This window comes from Salarias fasciatus, chromosome 8 (assembly GCF_902148845.1).
Source record: "Salarias fasciatus chromosome 8, fSalaFa1.1, whole genome shotgun sequence".
Lineage (NCBI taxonomy): Eukaryota > Metazoa > Chordata > Actinopteri > Blenniiformes > Blenniidae > Salarias > Salarias fasciatus.
Window position 1 is genome coordinate 13,150,657 of NC_043752.1, and position 24,300 is coordinate 13,174,956.

The window sequence follows — 24,300 nt, forward strand, 5'->3', positions numbered from 1 at the left end:
GAGTTGGTGAATGAGCGAGGGGAGTGCAAATCTAAAAACTGAAAATTTAATGATCTACATTATTGCTAACAACTATTGCTTTTCCTTGGGCTTGGGGAAGTTAATTAACAGATTAGGGTGTTAGTGTAGAATATCCCTTATGGCTGCCGGTAATATTGGCCAAAAGAGCTTATTTAAAAAAAAAAAAAAAATTATAATATAAAAGTGTGGATTTATGTGTCAGAATCAATCATATTTGAGGATGGCACTCCATATAAATGAAGTTTAAAATGCCCATAGGGTATTGATGTTAATAGGGTGTTACGACATAAAAATGTTATGTAGCCTGTCGAGGCTGATCCACTGGAAACATGAAGTGTAAAAAAAAAAAAAGAAAAAAGAGAGAGAAAAAAAGAAAAGAAAACTGTTCCTCCAGGCTCATCACTGGATGTGTTGATGGAGGGGGGAAAAGTGAAATTGACAATATCATTGTAGGAGCGCACTAAAGGGGCGACGGTCCGCTCCACTACACTGAAGTAGGATGTCTACAGTGGAAGAAGAAGAAGGGGGAGGGTACCACTTTGTCACAGGCTGCTATGTAGATTAACCTTTCAATTAGTTGTTATCAGGTCCTCTCCATGTCTCGGCGCGAGCTTTTCAGCCTTCGTTTAAAGAGATCAAATCCCACCAAATCGCTCGGATATGTCGCTTTATCCATCGACGTCTCCCCGCTAATGAAGAGGAGTATCCGAGGGGGGGGAAAACTTGAAGAGGTAAACTACCCAGCAAATATTTACGGTAGCCTGTGCCCCCTTTTTTTCTTCCCCTCTCCTGACTAGTTATATGTTCATCCTTGCATGAAACTTAATTTGTTGTGCCTCCTCGGCGGACGAGATCGGCGCGTTAACATCTGACTGAACGGTGCAAAGAGGTGATAAATACGGCTGTGTCGTTTCCTAATATAACGTGGAAAATGAGAGCGGAGCCGGAGAAAGCAGCGATACGTGATGAAGGGGGCTCCTCTCTCCCAGCTGCCGTGTTAACTTGTATTCCCCCCCGGACGTCTTTTAGTCCTCCAGGGCTCACTATTTGTCCTCATTGGAAATATTTGATAGTTAATGGTGATAAAAGAGGTCATGCCATCATTGCGCGGCGCAACACGGGACGTTCACTGTTTCTCTGTCGGACTCGAAGCAGGAGAGAGAGAAAAAAAAACACTTTTTATTTTTTTATTTATTCCTTGAGCATTTTAACGTAACGAGGGTTTATCGGTGTCTGTTTCACGGAGTTTGAATGTTGAATATCAGGAGGATTGCGGATCCTCTCTCGGGGAAAATAATGAAAAGGAGGCAGATAAAGAGGGAGAGGAAAAAGGCGACAGCTCTCTCTTTTCTTTTTTTTTTTTTTTTTTGCCTTGCAGGAGTCTTGAATATGCCACCTGGAATTATTAAAATAATATTTAAAAACGACAACATTAACGATAACGCTGCGTGTTCCACTTTAAAACGAACGAGCGAGCCTTTGCGGGTTTTATGCAAACAAATGATAGATTTAACAAACAGCCAATTAAAGTCTAAAATGATCCAAATCACTTTCAAGTGTAACCAACTGTTTCAAGGAGGAATGCGAGTAAAGGTGGGCCGGTGTTAAGCGCCTGCGAACGGGGTTAAATATTCACGTCGTTTTAATCGCCCCGCGGCCGTTTTCACGCGCGTTATCGTGTGTTTATACCCCGATAATGTCCCGTCGCCCGGTTTCGGGCTGTAAGCGGAGATATTAGGAGCGCTGGAGGTGAATGATATCGGCTGATCAGCGGAGGCACCTTAAGAGGCGGGTCAATGGAGGGAAGTGACAGATCACGCAGCCAGTGCCGTGCCGCTCACACTCCGCTCATACATAAAGATTGACATGTGCTTTATCAAACCAGAAATCGGATCTTGTCTTTACAGCCAATATTGAAGTTGCTGGGGAGGGCACATTAGTGTAGGTGAGGTTTAATGAGACTCCATTGGATTGTAATCAGCGTCATGTCGGATTCATGTAAACTACAACATTGTAACAAAATGGCGACTGTTTAGGTGACATCAGTAATGCTGGCAGCGCTGTCATTTATCCGCTCAACTCCGGCGGAGCGTCGCTCCAGGTTCGTCACGCGCTCCTCCACCGGCGCGCTCCTCCGGTTCTCGCGGCTCGGCGGCGGGCGAGGCGGGCGAGGCGGACGCGGCTCGGACGTCTTCGCGGCAGCTGTCAGGAAGTGAAGGTTCTGGACTGTACGTGTGACAACTAACGGTTAAAAACTTTACGTGCGGTTCTCTCCCCCCTCATTTCTGTCTCCTTCTCCCGGGTTAGATAACGAGACGCTTCACCGAGGTGTTCAGGAACACGGCGTGCCGCAGGGAATAAATGTCAACTTGTAATATAATCTTTTTTAAAATATATATTTATATTCTTTTAATGTCGAGAATGATTCCTGAGATTGCTTCCACTCTCCCCTCCAGAAGTTTCTAGCTACCTGTCATAGCCTGAAAACTCCCCAGTTTCTTCTGAAATGGACATCTGCTCTGCTGTGTGGATTATGGTGTCAGACTATGGATTAAGTCACTCTGATTTCTTTAGCAGCCATGACAGCGCCTGCATCTGTTTTGATCCATCTGTTTCTCATGTTTTAGCACATCTTAAAAGTCCTGCATTCCTCTGGCTCAGTCTTTTACATGCAATGTGCCCATGACATGTTTATATGATGTGAAAAAGATGAAATAGTTGCATGCAACTTTTGCAACGCCATATGATGTTGACCAATTTGTTGTTTTCCTTTTTTTTATGCTTCCTTTTTAGATTTGCTCTGGGATCTCAATAAATCCAGCTCAAGGTCAGCTGGTAAACACCATTGTGGAATTTACTAGTGCCAACTTTTCCTCAAGTTCACAGTCAGACTCCCAGGATTTGAGGAAATGTGTGGATGCTGTTGTGGAACATAACTTTTTGACCTTATTAAGGATGTGGATGTACCGATTTTTCAGCAACAGAAGAGGGGAATCTTTATGGATCACGTTTTTGTGAGGCTAATTGTTCAACCATGGTAAAACTTGCAAACCCTCTGTACACGGAGTGGATTCTTGAAGCAATACAGAAAATCAAAAGGCAGAAGCAGAGGCCCTCCGAGGAGAGAATTTGTCATGCGGTGGCCACGTCACATGGACTGGACAAGAAAACAGTCCTTGAGCAGTTGGAATTAAGTGTTCATGATGGCTCTATCCTCAAGGTTACTAATAAGGGGAGTGCTTCCTACAAGGACCCCGGACATCCCGGAAGAGTTGGATCAATCTTGCCTGCAAACACATCTGTGCCATCAAAGGAATCTATATGGAATTCAACTGATCTGCGCCATATTGATTGGAATAAAATACTTAGGAGGGCCATCGAAGGCCTGGATGATACCCATGGCTCCTCACTGAAGAACATCGAGAGGTACCTGAGGAACCAGAATGACCTCTCAAACATTATCGACAACCCCGCCTTCCGGCAGAGGTTGCGGCTGGCCGCCAAGCGGTCGGTCAACAACGGCAGGCTGTTAAAGAACGGCCCGCGCTACAAGCTCAGCCACGGCGGCGTGGAGGGAAGGAGCTCCAGGTGTCCAAACGCTTCCCACTTGGTCCTGTCATCGGTGACTCTCCTCCCTCATGAGCGAGACCAGGTATTCCCGACTTGGCCCTTACACTGTCGCACCTTCACCTCTACTCCATGCAGTCTGATTTTTCTGTCTGTTACCACCCAAAAAGTAACAACCCCATGACCCTTGCATCAGAAATATTGATGGTGCTGGTAATGTGTAATCCAATCTCCAACTCAGACCACAGTTTTGTTTTTGGTGAAGTTTGAGCCTCTTGGAACTTTAATGATAGCATTTATATGATCTCACCACGAAGCAGGAAGGGTGAAATTTTGGCCTCCATCGAGGGGAATTTGCTCAATAGAAATTTTACGATTGCGGTCTTAATCTTTGAGACTCGGGCTTGGCAGGTCAGAAACACCGCCATCTAGAGTGTGTCCCTTTGGGGGTTGTGTTTCTCTTGGTCTCCATAATAAGAGAGCTTGGATAATCAGAAAGTCATGCTGACAGTGTGTGGTAGGCAGTCTGCTGTAGGCTTCCCACAGGTTATGTAACCCTATCCTAATGACCTTAAAGGATGTGGCTGGCTGTCTTTTGAGTTTCAGAGCATTAGCGGAGAGAATTGTGATATTTTGTCGGTAATTTGCAAAGGGGGTTAAAGAAAATTGAACAGAATGGAGAAGAGAATGTGCCGCTGTTATGACCTTTGTGCCGAGTGGGAAGGTCCAGAGAGGAAATAAAGGCATATAAACAAACTTCCAGGTTGCATTGTTTCCACTGCTTTTTTGGCACCTTAGGGTGGTTTAGAGTTTGCGGAGATTGCATCTCTTTTACTGGTGCTTAGAACTAATGCATGCTGCAGACAAATGTCTGTAAAATGATGGCAATTTTGCACTTGCTTTGCAATTTTAAGACACTGCGAAGTGCAGTGGAGAGCCCGATGGAAAACAGCTCTCATTGTGTAGCCTAAAGTGCAGCACGTAGTCGTCTAAAGAGTTTGTTGTGAAGACTTCTTTGAATATGGCTTGCTGAGGCTCCCGCAGACAAAGTGCGGTCTGCACAAAATGTGCAGCTGAAGCGGCGAGCGGCGTCGGGCTACAGAGACGCCACCTCTCCCTCCTCGCCAGTTTCACAGTGAATAATCAGGAAGCGACACCTTGATACTGCAGCCACAACTGTGACTGTGTCTGTGGTCAGGCCAAAAGTGAAACCGAGAAGTGTTTAGAGACACGGTGTCCTGCGATGGTTCTCATCGCCGAGGAAGGCCTGCTGTTTTCCATTTGGAACATTTCAACCTATTGCTCCCGGCCTGATGACATCACCTCGCCAAGTCCAGGTTTACCGTTCACTTCAAAGGATGAGACGTCTCTGTCTGCTCGAGCGGGAGAGTGTGTGTGTGTGTGCGCACGCGCTTGTACGTGCGTGCGCGCCGAGAAAAAGAGATACTTTGAGGTAAAAAAGAGCAGTCTTGGTTTAGAGTTTATTAGATTCTGAAGAGACTCTGGCAGGAACAAAGGCAAGGAATGAGAGTTTTTTTTTTTTTTCCTGCTGTGTTATGCAACCACTTGAGCTCTCTCTCTCTCTTCTCTCTCTCTTTCCTTCTCTCTCTCTCTAGCAGCAGTGTTCTAATAGGACCCCACCCCCTCACTCAGGACAGCCTGCTCTTTTGAAGCAGCATAATTTCCTGTAATGTACTTAATTTAGAATCCCCAAGTAAATCATCAGCATCTCTTCAGCTGTGTTTGTTTCTCCATTTTCACATCTCTTTGTGCCGCGCAGATTGCAGATTGCTATTGGTTTTAATCACCAGGCCCAAGAATATTCCTAATGGAAATTAATCCATTTCCTGGATCAGACTTTACTGCTCAGTCAATAGAGAATGCATCATGGAGCCTTATTAAGACTTATACATCACGAAAAAAAGAGCATCGCTCTGCTCTGAGCATTTCATCAGGAGGATACACAAGCTGCACATTAACGCTGATGAACATTTTCAAGCTTTACATTAGCTTCACATGTATCTAAGGCGCTCGTCAAGAGATCTAACTTTTTTCTTTACCCATGAAAAAAAAGAAAGCCTTCTGCATTTCTGCATAAACAGGAAGTAATAACTGAAGTGTTCACAGCACTTGGGTGTTTTTGTCAGATGCCTCTTCTAGTAGTAAGAAAGTAGCGCAGCTTTTAATCAACAACTTTTTTCTAATATCAAAAGAGTTTACCTCTCTAACTTAGTGCAATCTGGGATAGAAAATAGTGAGTTTGCATATAGAACTGCTGCTGATAAAGATCAACATTTTCAGATCGGATTAAAACATTAAATTGTCACAGAATGTCTCAATATGCTCCTGTCATTGACGTCCACATATATTCAAGTCAAATTGCAAAAAACAGGCTGTAGACTTTATATAACTTACCTGTGAGCCAGTGTCAAATCCTACTTGTAGCCTCACTACTTACTAGCTTTTCGCATGTTTTTATGTCCATAATCACATCAGTGTCGGCTGCAGTCGGCTTCTAATGCCAGCGCCCACTTTCAAATATTGACCTGGCAGGTTGGAAAATAGAGTAATCATTGATGTGGCAGTAAACCGCCTCCCCTCACCGTAACGACTAATTGATACAGCCAGGAACAGCCAGAAACAAAGACCAAACCGCCGCTGAGTCCTTGCCGCTCTGATCCCTGGGGCTCAGTTTTGGATGGTGTGACGGGTTGAAAGGACGCTCCTGTCTGGTGCGGCTTGATGAATGGAAACCAAAGCAACAAGAAGCATCTCGTTAAATTCAGATACAGGTCAGGATGAGGTCAGAACTGGGGCAGATTTAGACGATGCAAATTTCAAGTCGAGGTTGTGATGCTGTTGTGTTTAACAGGAACCAGGAAGTAAATGTTTGCATCCCTGAGAGGCCTTTAAAGAAGGAGTCGATCAGCGAGGCTTTAGTGTGTAAACCCATGATGAGGTGGCTCATTTATTGTCAGCCTCTCAGTGTTTTTTTTTTCTTCAATAAGAACTGATGAAGCAGAAAAGGAAGCGATGTTCTTCTATTGACTTTTTGAATATGATCTCATATTTAAAGGGGACAACTTTATTAAAGCCATATTGCATCTGTCTTGAGTTTTGTCTGGCCTCGATTTCAGCCTCAGATTCTCCATCGCTTTTGACCGGCTGCTGCACATAAATGATGCCGCTGACTCCTCCTCTGCTCTGCCTGTGGAGTCGGCCTCTCTTCGTTCTGAGTGATCAATGTGGAAATCCTCTTAAACCTTGAGCTCATATTTTACTTCTTCTGAACTTAACCGTAAGCCTTTAAATGAGTGTTTGTTCTGAGACTTGCAACATTTACAGTGGATCATGGCAGTAACAATGAGAGGATGTTTTATTATTCTGGTAATTTGATTACATGCTGGTTAATCCTTTCAGACTGGAGTGCAAGCTTTAAGAATTGGATTAAGCCCTTAAACTACGATTACTAAGATCACTTACTCATTCAGATGTAATGGATAAAGGAGGTGGATCTCAAATGCAGCATATCTCTGAGGATGAGATTCATTTATTATTCATTTCTAGTCTGTGAGAACTCATTCTCCGAGCTTTTACTTCCAGCTGATATTTTTGTGGCTGTTTCATTAAATCCACACGCTAGTTTTTTTTTGTTTTTTTTTTTAAATGTCCTCGCCTCAACCAGCAGTGCAACTACAGTGATCTCAAGAAATCCCCACAAGATTAAATGACCAAAAACAAACAGGCTTCCAGGCAGTAACATACGCAGCCTGTGCCCATTTTCTGTTTCTTAAACAGTTTGTCTCTGTTTGTGTTCCCACCCAGCTCCGGGTCGACCCCATCCCAATATGCAGTTTCTGTCTTGGAACGAAAGAGTCAAATCGGGACAAACGGCCAGAAGAGCTTCTGTCCTGTGCAGACTGCGGGAGCAGTGGTAAGTTGCCGGACATTTTCACAGGCCGTAACATTCTGTAAACAAGACCGCACGGCCGGTTAGAATGTCACGCAAAAAGCTCAGAAACAACCAATGTACGTGGAGAATATTGGCTTTCTAAAATTATTATGGAAGCATTGTAAAAATTATATTTTTTCATGATTTGTCATCCATTTATCCATTTATCAGTTTGTCTTGAACTCAATTCCAACTCATCAGACAAATGCACAAAACATAATCACAATATTTTAAGATGTGGTTGTAATTTTTACAGTCGTACACACAACTCGTAGTTATTTTTGTGCCTTGTTTTTTTTTTTTTTTAAGTCACAGACTAGTCTGTCTTTTGTGCAGCAGAGATTACAATTTAAACTGCCAAAGCATAAAATGTAAATATTCAGCTGTATCTGTTTGGTGAGATTGTTGCTGCAGCAGTGAATTCATTCAGTTGTGTAAACAATAATATGCTTTAATCATTCTGAAGACACTGAACCTGAAGTGTTTGTGTAGTTTATCTCAAGCTAAATATTGCGACTTGTTGATTTACGCCTTCAGCCTGATTTGGTAACCTCTGTTTGGAGGAAAGTCTTGATTAAAACATGAACCGTGAGTCATTTTAAAGGTTAACCCTGTTTGTGGCTTCTACCTGATATACAACAACTGGTGCAGGGTCAGAAAGTTCTGGGTGGTACTCGTGCTCTAGAATTTCTGTACCAGGAGTGCAGGGATATAAATAGATTGTGCTCTCTGTTGCTGCTTAGATCAGGGTGGTGTGGGGGTGGTGTGGAGGGGTGGGGGGGCGTACTCTGATCAGAGGAAGCTTTGACATAAACAGTTTGTGCTGAAATCTCACGTCCGTCACATAGAAATTCAGATATTTAAGAATTTCCCATTAGATCAGAGGATAACATTACAAAACAGGAAAAAATAACTCAAGAAGATTAACAAGTAGCTGAACAGTCTTGAGCAGTATCTACCTTTTGGTTATTTGTCAAGATTACTAAAAAGCTGTTCTTCTGTTTCATTTCCTGGAATCGCATCGCAGGAAATGCTAATGCTATAGCAGAGTACAAGTTAAAGGAATGTTGGGAGAAAAAAAAGAAAAACCTTCCTTCTCACAATGTACCGCATATTATCAACTCCTCCAGCCTGGGAACCAGCAGCTCTCCACGTTGGTTAGGCAGATGTCACATCCTGCCTTTATATTTTCACTTCCCTTTTAGAGACCCATTTGAAGCACGAACGCTCAAATTGAGTGACTGAGGCGATACAAATTGCCGGACAACCTTCGGAGGTGCGGACGCGTCGAGTGACCATTAGAATCTGAAAGCAAGCCATTTCTGCTCTCCCCGGGTTCGGTTTATAGAGCACTCCACTTATAGCAGATCAGAGATCAACCCTTTCCCCGCCGCAGATTGTTGGCATTTCTTTTAGTGTTCTTTTGTTCCACAAGAAAACTGCGAACCCCCCATTAATAAAAAAAAAAAAAAAAAATCACCCCTGCCAAGGAGTCATTTATGTTTGAACAATTATTTTAAATGCCGTAAGGAATTGTTCTCCCGGTGACATTTTTATAGCGCAAATTTGACTAAGTAGCGTCGAGGTGGTTTTCATTAACCACTCGTAGTGTACACAAATTGTGCTCTCACTGTAAAACAGCTGTTTTACAACCATGAGAGGGTGCCGGGTGAGAGAGACGGCAAGCTTTTACATGACTTTCATGGATCGGCCTCCATTAGAATGAGTGCTGCTTCTGTTTCTGCCTCATTAAGATCAAATTATCTGTAATTAGCGGCTCAGATGTTTGATCATACTGTTTTTAGACATGACTTGTGGCGGCTGAGAGGGGAGTGTCGCGGACGTACAGGCCCGCCATTGTTTTTAATGATGTAATATGTTAATATTTAACTGGGCTGTCTCAGATAATGGTAAACCTTGTCTGTAGCTCAGTCAACAGATGGGGGAAAAAAAAAAGAAAAGATGGATGCTAATTTTTGTTTTTGATTATTTTGTAGGCCATCCATCGTGTCTGAAGTTTTCCCCCGAATTAACCTCAAATGTGAAGAGATTACGGTGGCAGTGTATTGAATGCAAAACCTGCAGCTCCTGTCGAATACAGGGGAAAAACGCTGTGAGTATAAAGCACACATCTTAACAACACACCATTTTGAGTGCCGGTTGGCTTGAAGGTAGATCCCATTTTGTACATCCCAGAGGATTAGTCGAGATTTGTTAAGCCTCTCCTGTGTACAATCGGGCTTATTTTTCTTAAAGACTTTCATTGATGGTTGGGGGGGTTACATGCATGCAGCTGGGACATCCCTCACACATGCCTGCTGTTCCCTTTCAGGATGAGATGCTATTCTGTGATTCATGTGATCGGGGTTTTCACATGGAATGCTGCGATCCGCCGCTTTCAAGAATGCCAAAAGGTGAGGTGTTTACACTGTCTGGCTCCTCTGTTTCCCCCCCCCCCACCACCCTCCGCTGTCAATTCAAAGCCTTTTCTTTCCGCAGACGGCCGTTTGGGGCTGTCACTCAGCACGCTGCGAAGCAGCGGTGGCTTATTAGGAGCTTTGCATGCATATCAAATTATTCCAGCATCCCCGGGGAGATCCGCTATCTCTGGATTACAGTACTGACCCTACAGCAAGGCTTGTAATGATGGTGCACGTACTGTAGGAGGATATTTGGCAGGCAATTCATACAAGTCACATAGCTTAGCTCAACAAGCTGACACCAAGTCTATTTCGCCGGACTGAGAATTGACCCAATGTTTTTCTTATGGATTTTCGCTTTGTGCTGAGTAATTGATTGTCATTGTGAGCTGGAGGGATTCTGGCCAGCTCTCCGTATTAAAGGAAATGTTTCAAATGAATGTACTGTATGTCCTCTGAATTGATGAACCCGCCCAAACGCCGCTCTCTCTCTCTCTCTCTCTCTCTCTCTCCATTTTTTGGACGCCCTCCAGGAACCTGGATCTGCCAAGTCTGCAGGCCAAAGGAGAACGGGAAGAAACTGCTGCACAAGAAAGCCGATCAGATCAAACGTCGATATGCAAAGCCAATCGGAAGGCCCAGAAATAAGCTCAAACAAAGAATGTAAGCGCGCTTTCATCTGCGCTGTCTCGTTTTTTTTTTATTAAAGTTTACTTGGTTTGCTGTAAAGACTCGACAACACAGGAGCAACGCTGACACGCTGTTTGCACTTTTATCCAAACAGTTAAAATGATGTTTGCAGCTTTGTTGGTCAATGCAAAATATCCATCACAGCAAACAGAGGCTGCTTGTCTTCCTCAACACTGACTTGCTGTTGTTTCAGACTCCATGCAGCACCTGAGCGTTAGTCCCATGATCTGCAGAAGAATGAGTCTTGAAAACATACAGTTCACTGGTATAGAGGACCTGCTTCTTTTTCCACTATTTATTTCACAAGAATACATCAGAACGTTTTGTAATTTTGTTGAAGACTTCCTGGAAAGTCACATGACCGGCCTCAGCCAACCGATACACAAATGGTTTCCTAACTTCACTTGCATTGTTCTTTTTTCCATAGTTTGAGCAGCTTCAAAGCATTTTACCTTGCCAAGTCTCTCTCTCACACACACACACACACACACACACACACGCACACACACACGGTACGGCTGCCATAGAAGGAGCTCAGCCTCCATTGAGAGCAATTTAGAGTTCAGTGTGTTGCTCAAGAACTTTACCATGTCTGCAGTGTGAGACCGGGGATCAAACCCCCAACGGAGCCACAGCCTCATGACCAACCAAACAATTGAAAGTGTGATTCATAGTCTGGAAAATCCAGCAGTTATAAAAGTAATGAATGCAGCCTTTACAGAAAAAAAAAAAATACAGTGAGCACAAACTGAATAAATGTAAGAAACTTATTTACGTTTTCATGATTTATACATTTTGCTCTTAAGCCTTACAGCGAGCCGAGCTAACACAATATATGCAGCTTTATTTACTTTTTTGTACATATTTTCCTGTGTTTTCAGTGTGTCTTGTGAATATATTTCTGAAATAATAAATACCGAGTGAATTCATGGCTGCAGGAGCGAGTCCTCAAACCCAAAAACAACTTTGCATTTTTGGACTTGTGGTTCTCTCATCCTGGAGTTTATGTGGTCATTTGAATTGTTTTCTGTTTTATTGTTATTATTAGATGCCTGAAGTAACACCTGTATTGATTTATTAAGGTCTCACTAAGAGGAAAACAATTGTTGAGAAGCAAAATAATCGAAATATAAAATTCCTGATCGTCTATTGTCGTCAGATTCGACGAAAGCTGACGTTTCTGCGCCTGACTCTGCTCTTCTCGCCCCGGCAGGTCTGTAACCAGTGGTGACGGCTCCATGGTAGCACTTGGAGGAAGGGGGTCACCTGGTAGGGGTCAAAAGATTACCGTCTGTTCCACACCTTCATCTGGTCATGCTGCATCTGTGAAGGACCCCAGAGACAGATTGGCCGTGGCGGGCCCGTGTCGCGCGGCCGACGCCACCCAATTCACCACTTCCACTCCCACCACCACTCCCCCCCTCACGCCCACCTCCACCCCAGCCACACTCACTGTTAACAAGAAAACCAAAGGGCTTATCGACGGGCTTTCCAAATTCTTTACTCCTTCCCCCGTGGGCCGCCGCTCGCGAGCTGTATCCGTCGAGTTGCCCGCCAAAGCGCTAAGCTCTAGGGACGAGGGTCCGCCCATAGTTTCCAAGCCACCAGAGCCGTTTGCCTCCGCTGCTGCTGACACTTCTGAAAAGATAACCCCCCCGCCCTCTGCACCGCCTCCCGCTCCCACCCTGCCGGGACTTAGCCCCCCCTCGCAGGTGTCCAGCAGCTCCACCTCTGCTAACTCGCCCCAGAGCTCTTCCAGCCAGTCGAGTGTCCCCTCCCTGGGTAGCCTCTGCAGTCGCAGCCAACTTAAGGGACTTTTTGACGGACTCTCCCACATTTTTACCACTCAGGGACAGTCGCGGAAAAAGAGACTACCTTGCTACGCCCCGCCTCAGCGTATGCCCCATAAGCAGGATTCTCCCCACGCGTCCAAATCGGGACCCCGGCGACTGGGAAAGAATGAGTTTCATAAAAATAGGTTACACTCCACATCTGCCGGGCCAGGCCGGCCCAGGGGACACCCGTTTAAGATGGTCAGTCATTTCAAACGCAACCCTTTCCTTAAAAAGCACAGGACACTAGGCAGGCTGAGGTATAAAGTGAGCCCTCAGAAGGGAGCCCCCTCACCAGGAAAGGGAGACTTGACAGACGGAAGAATTAAGCCTGAGAATAATCATGGTAAGCAAGGCTCGAAATTCCAGCCAAGACCTGCGTCTCCACACCTATAAGCTTCTTTTTCTTGTTCTTCTTCTTCTTCTTCTTTTTTTTTTTTCAAGCTTGACTTTCGCAAGTTCTGTTTTTCTCTCTTTTTTTTTTTATTTCCTCCAGACTACAGCTAATCTTTTCTTTGAGACGACAGCCTCAGCATTCTAACAGACTACTAATCTTCTTCCTTAATTTGAATCCTTTGAGTTGTGTTAACACAGTTTTCGTTGCGTTTTTTTTTTTTTTTTTTTTCGACCTGGCTGCGGAATTTCACGTGGCTTCCATCCTCTCTCGCTCTTGTCATAGTGCATGGCCCACTAACCCCCCCCACCCACCCACCCATGTCGCTCCCCTGCTCTGTCCTTGACCCTCTGCAGTCGTCGTACACGTTGTGATGGCTACACCTCGTTAGAAAACTGTAGTCGCATTGCACTCTTCCTCATCCCACCCTCACATCTCCAAACCACTGTCTCCACTCAGCCTCACTTCCAGCGGTCATTAGACACACACAAACCCAGTGATTCACCCACCCAAGTTGACTCAGAGCTGACATGATGATTATAGCCAGGAGTGCAGTAACCCTTACATTTCACTGTCTTTCAGGAGTGAAGTCAGTTTGAAAAAAAAAAAAAAAAAATCACATGTTGTACAAACAGAGGGATATATGTTTCAAGAAGTTCCAAACAATATCCTGCACAAACACCACGGCACATTCCCATAAATATGTTAATGACACATCACTTCCACTTGTAATGGGTTTTTGTTTTGGTGGTTAAAGTCGTGGTGTTGATGCCTTTCATGAAATTACTGCCTGCTTTCCAGCATCAGTCGCTTTTCATGTCGACACTCGCTCCCCTCACTGCATCTGCTTCTTAATTCATGGGAAACTGTCTTGGTGGATGACTAAGCACATGAAAGCGGTTACGCAATTAGAGTGATTTAGTTTCACTTCATTACATTAGGGATTTTCATATAAACATGCAAAGATGATACATTATGAAATTCCTCAGAGACACAGCCTCAAACAGGCTCAGCAGCAGTACTCACAGCATAAGCACATTTGCATAGAATGCATTTATGAGATTATTCAGCCGCGGCTGAGTGAAACAGGCCGGTGTTGATGGGCTTGTCTGATGTGTTGATGTTGTGTTATTGTGCTTGTAACAGACCACAGCGGCGCGCTGCGTGTGAAGCAGGAGGCCCACACCAACTTTGTGGCCATGTGTCGAGATCACGTCTCGGAGGAGGACGTTGAGACGTTCGCACGGGTTCAGGAAATCGCAGCCCAGGTGAAAACGACAGAGACAGACGCCGTTTCAGACAGCTTCGAGTCCAAACACCCTCAGTATCGAACTGCTCGACATGATAAAAAATTAAAGAACCAGTCCAGTAAATATGAAAAAGCCTGCTTTGTTTATACTAAATAAATCACAGGATCTCCAGTATTTATTTATTTTCCTGAGGACTTTATCATAAAATTTTAATCTCGGGAGCCTCGCATTATCATACTATGTCCTTCCTTCCAGCACAGCGCTGACCAGCAGGGCCACGAATTTGTTGTTTTAGTCTGACATTCCAAGATATTATTCTGGTTTCTCCTCATCGTCTGTTACCGTCACTTATCTCCAGGCCTGATTTGCCATCCACAAGTAGACATTGTAGTCATTTTTAGGTTTTTAAGACCGAATATTTTAAGAAAATATTGGTCCAGGAGAAGTCTTCCTCTTCTTGAAAATGTCTTCTGTTTTAATTTTTAGATTTTGTATTCCCCCACATGGGATTTCTTTTATCAAAATCCGAACTGACGTTGATCTCAGACTTTTTAAACAGTGCAGTCTTTTAAAACAGCTACAATACAAATCAATGCTTTCTCTCAGAGTTATAAAGTCACAGACTACTGAAAGCCAGACAGTTATCCTCGTCTCGGGAGAAACTCGGTTATGTTAATTATGTGATCTGTTTTGAGACATGTGAAGCTCGATTTTCTTATGAATTGTACAAATACAATTATTCAGGCTTGTGATGAGAGGCACAGTCACATTGAATTATCTGGGTCACTGTATTTATCAATTTGCCTTTGTTCAATCTTTACCCAGAGAACCGGATCTCTGAGGAACACAGACTCCGTTCGGTGCCCCGCTGTCATTGAATTTGGGAAGTATGAGATCCAGACCTGGTACTCGTCACCTTACCCGCCTGAATATTCAAGGTAACGCTGATTTATCCTGACTAGCAACACTGGCGTCTTTGTTAACGGCGCCGCATTTATTTCAGCGTCCCATTATGAAGCCTTTCATGCTGAAGCGCAAACGGCGGCTCTCCCCTTTTGTCTTCATCAGATTACAAAAGCTTTATCTGTGCGAGTTCTGTCTGAAGTACATGAGAAGCAAAAACATTCTCCAGAGACACACAAAGAAGTGTGGCTGGTTCCACCCGCCAGCCAATGAAATCTACAGAAAGGACAACCTTTCCGTATTTGAGGTCAGCTTCCCTTTACAGCAATAAAGCAATAACTCTCCGCTGCATGAGATCCCGCTGAATGGGCCCGGGTGGGAGGGGAGCGAGAAAAATGAGAACTGTTTGAACAGTGTCCTCTTGCTCTTTTTATTCCGTGTTTAGGTTGATGGAAATGTCAGCAAACTATTCTGCCAAAACCTCTGCCTGTTAGCCAAGCTTTTCCTGGATCACAAGACCCTGTATTATGATGTGGAGCCTTTCCTCTTCTACATACTTACAAAGAATGATGAGAAAGGCTGTCATCTTGTGGGCTATTTCTCCAAGGTAAGAATTACAGAGTGATTTTATGGGAAATGAAAGAATACCACAAATCATTTCTGAACGGTGATACCGATACAGAAAGTTCATGCCGTAATTTGTCCGTTTTCGTCGTCATGTATTAGCTTATTCGCGGTAGTCCTCAAATTCCGAGCTGATTACTCCGATTAGTTACAGAAATGCCAAACATTTGTTTGTTTCAGATTTTTAAATGTGGGGAAATTTTTTTTTTTTTTTTCCCTGCTCTGAACTGAGATCATCTCTGGGGTTTAGGAAACAGTTTTCAGACAAACTAAACAACAGCGGGAATTATCAGACGCAATAACGGAGAGATTAACTGGTAATGAAAGTAATCTGTAGTTGCGGCGTCGAATTCTCACAGTGATACTTTGCATTGTGAGTTATTACCCGGTGTGTGTGTGTGTGTGTGTGTGTGTGTGTGTGGCGTGCGTGTGCACGTGCACGCCTTTAGACAAGGACAATGGCAGGTGCAGTAAATTGCCAGCTTCAGCAGAGCTCTGACATACTTGATCTGTTTCTCCTTCCCTCAGGAAAAGCTTTGCCAGCAGAAGTACAATGTCTCCTGCATAATGATCATGCCTCAGTACCAAAGGCAAGGATTTGGAAGGTTCCTTATTGATTTCAGTAAGTTCCTTAATGCCTTTTCAGACCACCTAACTCTGTTTTTTTTTTTCTTCCTTTTTTTTTTTTTTTTTCCTTTTTGTCGGTCTTTACACACAATTTCAGATTAAAGGGTGAATTTGCTGCTCGTGGCAAGGTGCTGTTATTTTGTTAAGGCTTTGAAGGGGCCTAATCAAGAGCATTCATGTACAGTGCTTAGGCAATCACACAAGATTAGGAGCGAGAAACATAGCATTGTGGCTGCCTACATTATTAGATGGCCAGTGGTATTTTCACCCAGGCTCCGGCTTAAGGAGCTTTTTCCATGTGAAAATACCTCAATCCTCTCTTTTTGACTTGAGAGAAGCACTGATGCTACTTTCATGTTTTTTTTTTTTGTCTTGTAAATGCAACACATACAATATTTAAAGCCTTGTGGTCCACTTATGAAAACAGTTGCTGCCTAGAGTGGATTTCTGTGTTTAGGCAGGCAGTTTTTTTTTTTGTCATTATACGCATTTTTATTATTTCCAAGAGTTGTCTCTTTGCCGAGTCTGTGTGCGAGGAGGAGAAGGAGGAGAACCGAGTGCAGGGAGGCGGGCGGTAATGGAGCATTTGATTTCCTGTTCACTTTGGGAACCATTGAGACACAGAGATGCGAGAGGATCTGTGATATTGAGAGTGTGCTGATAACAAAGACGGGGATTAAGGGAGATTGAACACAGCTGAGTTGTGAGCTCTTTGAAGGCTTTATTGGAAAATGTAGCTTTGGAGCTGGAAGTTGTTTAGATTAAGATTTTCTGTTATATTGGATTGTATTAGAGGAACACTTTGTCTCAGGTAGCTCCGAGAGCACAGCGGTTTGCGTCTGTGTGTGAAGAATGTTCTCCTCCAGATCGCCGATTGTCGCTGCTCTGTTTTGTTCTATTAATGATGATGTACTTGTAAAGTGACACCGAGTGGAAAAATTACATTTCCAATTAATTTGTTTGAATTTTCATCCCTCAGTGTTTGTTATCACAGACCCCCTTTTCTTAGCTTTAGTAATGAATATTGTTGTGATTACTGGAATATTATGTGTTCACTGTTTGGTGATTAGATTTGCTTGTTTGGTTCTCGGTTGTGGGTGCACATTAAAAGACATTAATTAATTTCGTGCCGCTCATAATGGATGACCCTTGACAGGGCTGCTATAAAACTAATTACACACAGATACATATTAGTATTAATTTTTTTTTCTTTTTTTTTTGTGCGTTATCTCTGCTAAGTGCAGTCTCCTGTGAGCAATGACATCCAGCTGCTTCTCTGTTTCGCTCTGTCGCTTTGTTTCGTCTTTACTCCTCTTTCAACCCCCCTCTGTCGCCCTTGCCAGCGTGTATCATAGCTTCTGACAGAGGTTGAAGGAGTGGAAAGCTGATTGCCTTTTTTCCTCCCTTTATGCTATTTGAAGGTGAATCCCAGCCACGGTTCGGTGTCACATCCTTACATGAATATATAATCCATACGGGAGGGGATTGAATTGGAATCTAAAATAACCCACCAGCAGCCTCTGGCTTGACTGAAGTGTTTTGTTTTTTTTATATTTATTTATTTTTTTCCTGTTTTGTTTGAATTGTGTCTTTTTAGGTTACCTTCTCACCAGGCAAGAAGGACAAGCCGGCTCCCCGGAGAAGCCTCTGTCAGATCTGGGTCGCTTATCCTACCTGGCATATTGGAAAAGTGTCATACTGGAGCACCTTTATAAGCACCCAGATAAACACATCAGTGTTAAAGGAATAAGCAGGGCCACTGGGATGTGTCCGCACGACATCGCCGCTACTCTCCAGCAGCTCGGCATGATTGACAGACAGGATGGCAGGTCAGTCTCCGAGCCGCGGTCCCCTTCAGCCCGCGCCGCCGCTTCTCGTGTGCCGTCTGACTTATCCAGGCCAGCGGGTATTTTTAACAGCATATCCATTAATGCCGCTGAATATTGACAGAAGTAAGTCAGGTTAAGCACCCCCAAGGACATGGAGCACCTGCTGTCCCGAAGAGCTCGTCTTTGTGCTCATATTCAACCGCCCGTCACCTCCTGTCTGCACAGTGTACTGCTTCAAATCTCAAGTGGCGTGCTTTTTTTTAAAAAGATTTATTTTATTTTTTTCACTTTGACTCAGGATTGTGCTGATCAGAAGAGAGCGATTGATTCAGCGGCACATAGAGAGACTGAGGGCGAACCCCCGTCGGAACGAGGTGGACCCAGACGCGCTGCGCTGGACGCCGTCCACCACCCTGAACGCCGTCCTGTCCGAGGAGGAGAGAGAGGCAGAGATGGATGTGGGTTTCTTCCTTCAAGACACATGGGTTGTTTGTTTACACTCGCCTGCGATGCTGTTAGTGAATATCTGTTTGATTAGCCGGGGAGTTCAAATAGATGCCATTAATGGGAAACGCACTCTCACTGTCAGCAGGCATCTAATGTTGTGCAAAATTGCCCTAAATCAGTTCACTACATAATTGATAGTGCTGAATATTCCATGAAATGCAATCCTTCCACGGTCGCTTAACAGGAATGTTTTCTTCATGACAAGCAGACATCCAGTCAGGATGGTGCTTTTATTATCGGGAGAAACCTGCGGTGATTCATTTGTCATGATGTTAATTCCGATCTCTTGTTTTCCCATTAGCCTCATTGCTCAGATGCTGAATCCGAGCGCGCCGCCTTTCCCAGAGATAATGCGTCTTGTCTGTTTAATTACCAGGCTGAGCGGCTGAAGGAGCAGGCCAGTTGCTGGGAGAAGGAGGAGAGAGAGGGCTACATGATGACTCACGGCAGCCGGCAGCCCCTCACCAAGGTCCACTGCAAAGTTCCCTACAGGACCTACGAGCGCCGACACGCGCCTTCCTGGACCAGGCGCATCCAGCAGCTGGAGGAAGCCAGCGATGACGAAGCCGATGACGACGACGACGACGACGATGACTCCGACGCCTCTGACGCCTCCGATGGCTCTCCACCAATCCTGACGAAAGCCCACGCGATGCTCGCAGCCAAGAGAAAGGTGACTTTTAGTCTTGGATAATGTGAATCCTCTTCGCTTCCTCTGCGCGAGTCTCTGGTGTGGAGTTTTATTTTAGAACCGAGTGGAGTTGAGTCTATATCGAGATGTTTTCCTTCATTAAGGGCCGTGTTGTGTACATGGATGAGATGGAGAGGTTTGATAAATATGCATGAGTTCTGTTGTAGGTTTCTGTGGTTTGCTCCTGTCATCTGGAGCCTCCCCGTGCGCCTGCAGCTGGAGATAATAGATTGTGTTTTCTCTGTTGGTGTCGAGACAGTGCAGGCTAAACCTTGTACTATTGTCAGTGGTCATGGTTAATTTACTGCCCTCTCCGCGCCTCTCACATCTGTTCTGTCTATATGGCACTGCCCCCTTGTGCTGGAGATAATATTACAGCTGGCAACATCATGTCATGGAGACCTACTTCAATGAAAACAGGCTGGAAACCAGAAAAAAGAGTGACAGTGGCTGCTGGAGTTGATTCAGTGCATTAGTTGTAGTATTGATTTCACATTCTTCTGATGAAGGATTTTTGGAGAGGAGAGCGGCTCAGTCGCAGGCAGCCAGTGGGAAATGACTGGAGAATGTAAAATATAGACTGTGGTTTATGCTTACTCTGCTTTTCTCATTTGTGGTTTTCCACACTAGGCTGCATTGCTCAAACATTTAGTTTTCCAGTGTGGTTTAAGCATTTTTCGCTCCGAGCAGAAGCGTCACGGAGGTCATCCACCTAGTGGCCTAGTTTTTCACTTCGGACAAAACTACTCCACCCCAAAGGCATTAAGACCTGTTTCCATTGGCTTTCAGAGAAATATCGTTCTCAAGAAGAGAGGCCGCAAAAGAAAACGGATCAACAGCAGCGTGACAACGGAAACCATCTCCGAGACGACGGAGGTGCTGAACGAGCCGTTCGACAACTCGGAGGACGAGCGTCCAATGCCCCTACTCGAGCGCACCTGCAGAGTGGGTGAGCTGGAGGAAGAAGAAGAGGGGGAGGCACACAAGGACAAAACACCTACTCCACCGGTGAAGCGGCGGCGAGGTCGCCCAAGGCTGGAGAAAAATGCACAGAAAGGCACTCTTGAACGCTGGAATGAAGGTACTTCCGTCGTTGCCGGTGTCAATGCACTACACATCCTCTTTATACACATTATTCCTCACGAGATGACTTACCGCTGTTTTCTAAATCAATCTTTTGAATTGCAGGAGCGGACATTCTCTCAAAGAGACCCAGCAAACCTCGTCCAGTAAAACGGAAGAAAGGCTGGCCCAAGGGCGTGAAGCGTGGCCCTCCTAAGTGGAGGCTAAAGAACGAGCGGAAGATGGGCTTCAAGCTGAACCTCTACACGCCGCCCGAAACGCCCATGGAGGCAGAGCAGCATCACATCCAGACCGAGGAGGCTAAAGAGGAACCAGACGAGGACATCGTCAGCGCGGACGAGTGCGACAAGGCGGACAGGGGCTCGGCCAGTCCGGATACGCCGGTGCGGCTCCCCTCGGAGCCCCCGAGTCCCGCCGACCCCGGCTCGCAGAAATCAAGCTCCCCCGAAGCCTCGCCGGTGTGCTCACCCGCCGCCTCACCCGGCGTGGCATCCCCTCAGCCGGCGGACAGAGAGGACTCACCAGAACCGCCGGAGGACGACGCGCAGGAGAGCGAACGCGAAGAGGACTCCCCGGCCAAAGACGTGGAGCACAGCACCGAGGGGGCCGCATCGCTGGAGCACGATAATGAAGAGGAGGACGAGGACGAGCAGAGGGCACAGCTGGAGGATCAGGACGCAGATGATGAAGACGACAGTCACAACAAGCCGGTGTGTCCCGAAAGCAGCACGGAGGAGTTCGAGCAGGCCTGCAAAGACGCACCAAAAGCCCCGCCACCTTTTTTAGATCCGCAAGAAGACAATGACTCCGAGCTGAGTCAGCAGGTTTCTACAGCGTTGGGCCGTGAAGAAGAACCGGCTGCCGCAGAGGGCATCCAGGACGCCGTTCCAAAAACGACAGCGATCACGGCCCAACCCGAGGAGGCGGCCGTGGCCTCGATAGCAGCTGTAGATTCTGATAATCCCGCAGACTCCGACTCAGAAGAAGAAACCCCGAGCAGCCCGTGTCCAGATCAGCTGCCGCCTCCGCCTGCAGAGAGGCCGGCGCTCAGTCCCGTGCTGAGGGAGGATCCCCCAGTCTGCGCGGAGATTGACTCAGAGACGGCCCAAGCTGTTCAGTCGCTGACACAGGAGACGGAGCGAGAGAGTGTTTACCAGGACTGCGTGGAGAGCCAGGAGCCCTGCAGGAGCCTGCAGACCTTCGCCCACGTGGCCCAGAGTCCCCAGCTCACTTCGCTGGACGACTGCCCCCAGTCAGACCACAGCAGTCCCCTCTCCTCCGCGCAGTCCCACCCCAGCCAGTCGGTGCGGTCCGTCAGCAGCCCGGCGGTCTCCATCCTGGACAGCGGTTACACTCAGATCAGCCCCGACCACAGTGCCATCTCCGTGCCCTCGCTCCACAACATGGAGACCAGCCCCATGATGGACGTGCCGTCGGTGTCCGACCACTCCCAGCAGGTCGTGGACAGCGGCTTCAGCGACCTGGGCAGCATCGAGAGCACCACGGAGAACTACGAGAACCCAAGCAGCTACGACTCGACCATGGGGGGCAGCATCTGCGGGGCGGGCCCCTCCCAGAACAGCTGCTCCTACGGCAGCATCCCCTCCAGCGGTTTGCCCCAGAGCAGCTGCGCCGTCAGCCAGCAAATGGCCGCCGTGAACCCCGGCAGCTGCGGGATGATTCAGCAGAACAGCCTGAGCTCCCCGCCGCACTGCAACGTCAAGTCGCCGCAGGGCTGCGTGGTGGTGGAGCGGCCCCCCAGCAACAGCCAGCACAACCAGCACAGTCAACACAGCCAGCGCAGCCAGCACAGCCAACACAGCCAACACAGTCAACACGGCGCCCACAGCAGGCACGGCCCCCACAATCAGCACAGCCAACACAATCAGCACGGCCATCACAATCAGCTTACCCAGCACAGTCAACACAATCCCCACAACCAGCATAGTCACCATCACAATCACCACCTGCAGCACAATCAGCTCAGCCAGCACAATCAGCACGCCCAGCATAGCCTCCACAATCAACACGGTCAGCACGGCCAGCAGCAGCCCATGGCCCAGTGCGCCATCCCCACCAACTTCACCACCACCATGCAGCTGGCCGACATCCCCGAGTCGGGCAACCCCAACTTCGCCCTCTACGAGAGGATCAACCACCAGGGGGAGTACGGGAGCGGGCACTACTCCCAGTCGTCCGGCCTCAGCCTGGCCAAGCTGCAGCAGTTCACCAACACGTTCATCGACCACCCTCACTCGCTGCCTTTCAACCACTCGGCCTCTCACCCCATCACGTCATACGCAAACACCCCGTCGCTCTCGTCGCAGCACTCCGGCCTGGTGTCCCTGTCCCAGACTCCTCACCGGGTCCCCAACCCGCAGGTGCAGGCCACCATGACCCCGCCCCCGAATCTCAGCTCGCCGCCGCCCATGATGCTGCAGCGCAACATGGGCATCCCGCCGTCGCAGCGGATCCAGCCCCAAATGGCCTCCAAGAATCACATCTCGGCGCGCTCCAAGTCGGCCCCGCTGTCGCACCACCAGCAGCAGATGTACGCCCGGCCGCCGCAGACTGTCGCCATGCAGGCGCCGTCCAGGACGCTGGCCGCCATGCCGCGCATGAACATGAGCATGAACATCATGCCGGCGCCGGGCTACAACGTCAACTCCATGAACATGCCCTCCCTCAACGCCATGAACGGCTACAGCATGAGCCAGCCCATGATGAACAGCAGCTACCATGGCAACCATGCCTATATGAACCAGTCACCCCAGTACTCTATGCAGATGGGCATGATGGGAACACAGCCATACCCCCAGCAGCCCATGCAGGCTCCACCACATGGCAACATGGTGTACACTCCAGCTGGTCACCATGGTTACATGAACACAGGCATGTCCAAGCAGTCCCTGAAGGGGCCTTTTATCAGACGGTAACTCTCCGCAGGACTGAGCTGGTTCTTCTCATGTGCATTTTTGCTGTTTAAAGATGCACTGATCGGGCCTTGTCTTCTTTTCTTTTCTTTCTTTTTTTTTTTTTTTTTTTTTCTTATTGTTTATTACCTAAAAACCAGCAGCAGCACTTGGAAAGAATGCAAAAATTTTCATCAGTGAGTAAACTTTAAAGCTAATGTTTCAAAAAAAATAAAAAAATAAAAAAAAGAAGTATTTTTGTTCCTCCAGATGGGAAGCCTTACATCGTTATGATGAAAATCTATTTAATTAGTGTTAGTGTCTCTGATGTGTCTTTAGGCCAGGTGGGTTCAGAGCTCAGAGGTAGAGATTTCATCGGTGGTCTTGCAGTCGTGTAGCAGCCTCAAATGAAGCCATTTAATGTGCCTGCTACAAGTGGAAAATAGTGGCTGTTTGAACCTGTTCAGTGTACCTGTCTAACAGTGCTGACAATTAGTTTGTACTATACTCATGCCTTTGTATATTTAAATTATTGTACTTATTTTGTAAAGTGACAACTAGCATGCTTCAGTCTCTGTTAGTGACAGTGCATTGAGTAGTACTGTACAAGTGTTGTGCTTAATAGCAAGCCATTTTAAAAATATCTGGCCTTTATTAGGTTTCCCTTCCCAGGGAGAAAGATGAAACTATATTTTGTTAATTCTAATAATGTAAAAAAATGTAAACTTAGTCCTGTTTTCTGTTTGGTTTGAGAGGTTTTATTGCTATGTATGTATAATTCTGAAGTCTTTTGTAACAGATCTCCTTGAGGCAGCTTTCTGTTTAATAAAGCAGACTGATTTCTGTCAAAAATAACAAAGCATATCTCAGTGTTTGTACCCTGAAAAATTCTAAAACATTTCAGAATGTCCAGAAGTGTGGAAGAATTTAAAAAGAACTAAATGATTATAATGATAAATAACAATAAAGAAAATATAAATTTAGTCCAAAGTTGATAT

The 24,300-nt window shown here is 46.2% G+C and overlaps 1 protein-coding gene across 4 annotated transcripts; it reads left to right on the forward strand.

The window, feature by feature from the left end:
• Window positions 1-452: 452 nt before the first annotated feature.
• On the forward strand, window positions 453-24,021 carry kat6b (K(lysine) acetyltransferase 6B). Of its 4 annotated transcripts, none has more exons than XM_030098953.1 (17): window positions 453-752; window positions 2,815-3,673; window positions 7,414-7,522; window positions 9,538-9,653; window positions 9,873-9,954; window positions 10,494-10,623; window positions 11,864-12,828; window positions 14,023-14,144; window positions 14,952-15,064; window positions 15,195-15,336; window positions 15,475-15,636; window positions 16,182-16,275; window positions 17,878-18,109; window positions 18,408-18,567; window positions 18,993-19,289; window positions 20,097-20,388; window positions 20,496-24,021. In XM_030098953.1, exons 2-17 carry the CDS (start codon window positions 3,056-3,058, stop codon window positions 23,324-23,326), a joined length of 6,465 nt encoding a protein of 2,154 aa, XP_029954813.1. In that variant the 5' UTR covers window positions 453-752; window positions 2,815-3,055; the 3' UTR covers window positions 23,327-24,021. The 4 variants fall into 4 exon arrangements, with proteins under 4 accessions (XP_029954813.1, XP_029954817.1, XP_029954816.1 ...); XM_030098957.1 differs by having other exon boundaries at window positions 11,864-11,919; XM_030098956.1 differs by lacking the exon at window positions 453-752 and adding an exon at window positions 1,974-2,122.
• The last annotated feature ends 279 nt before the right edge of the window (window positions 24,022-24,300 follow it).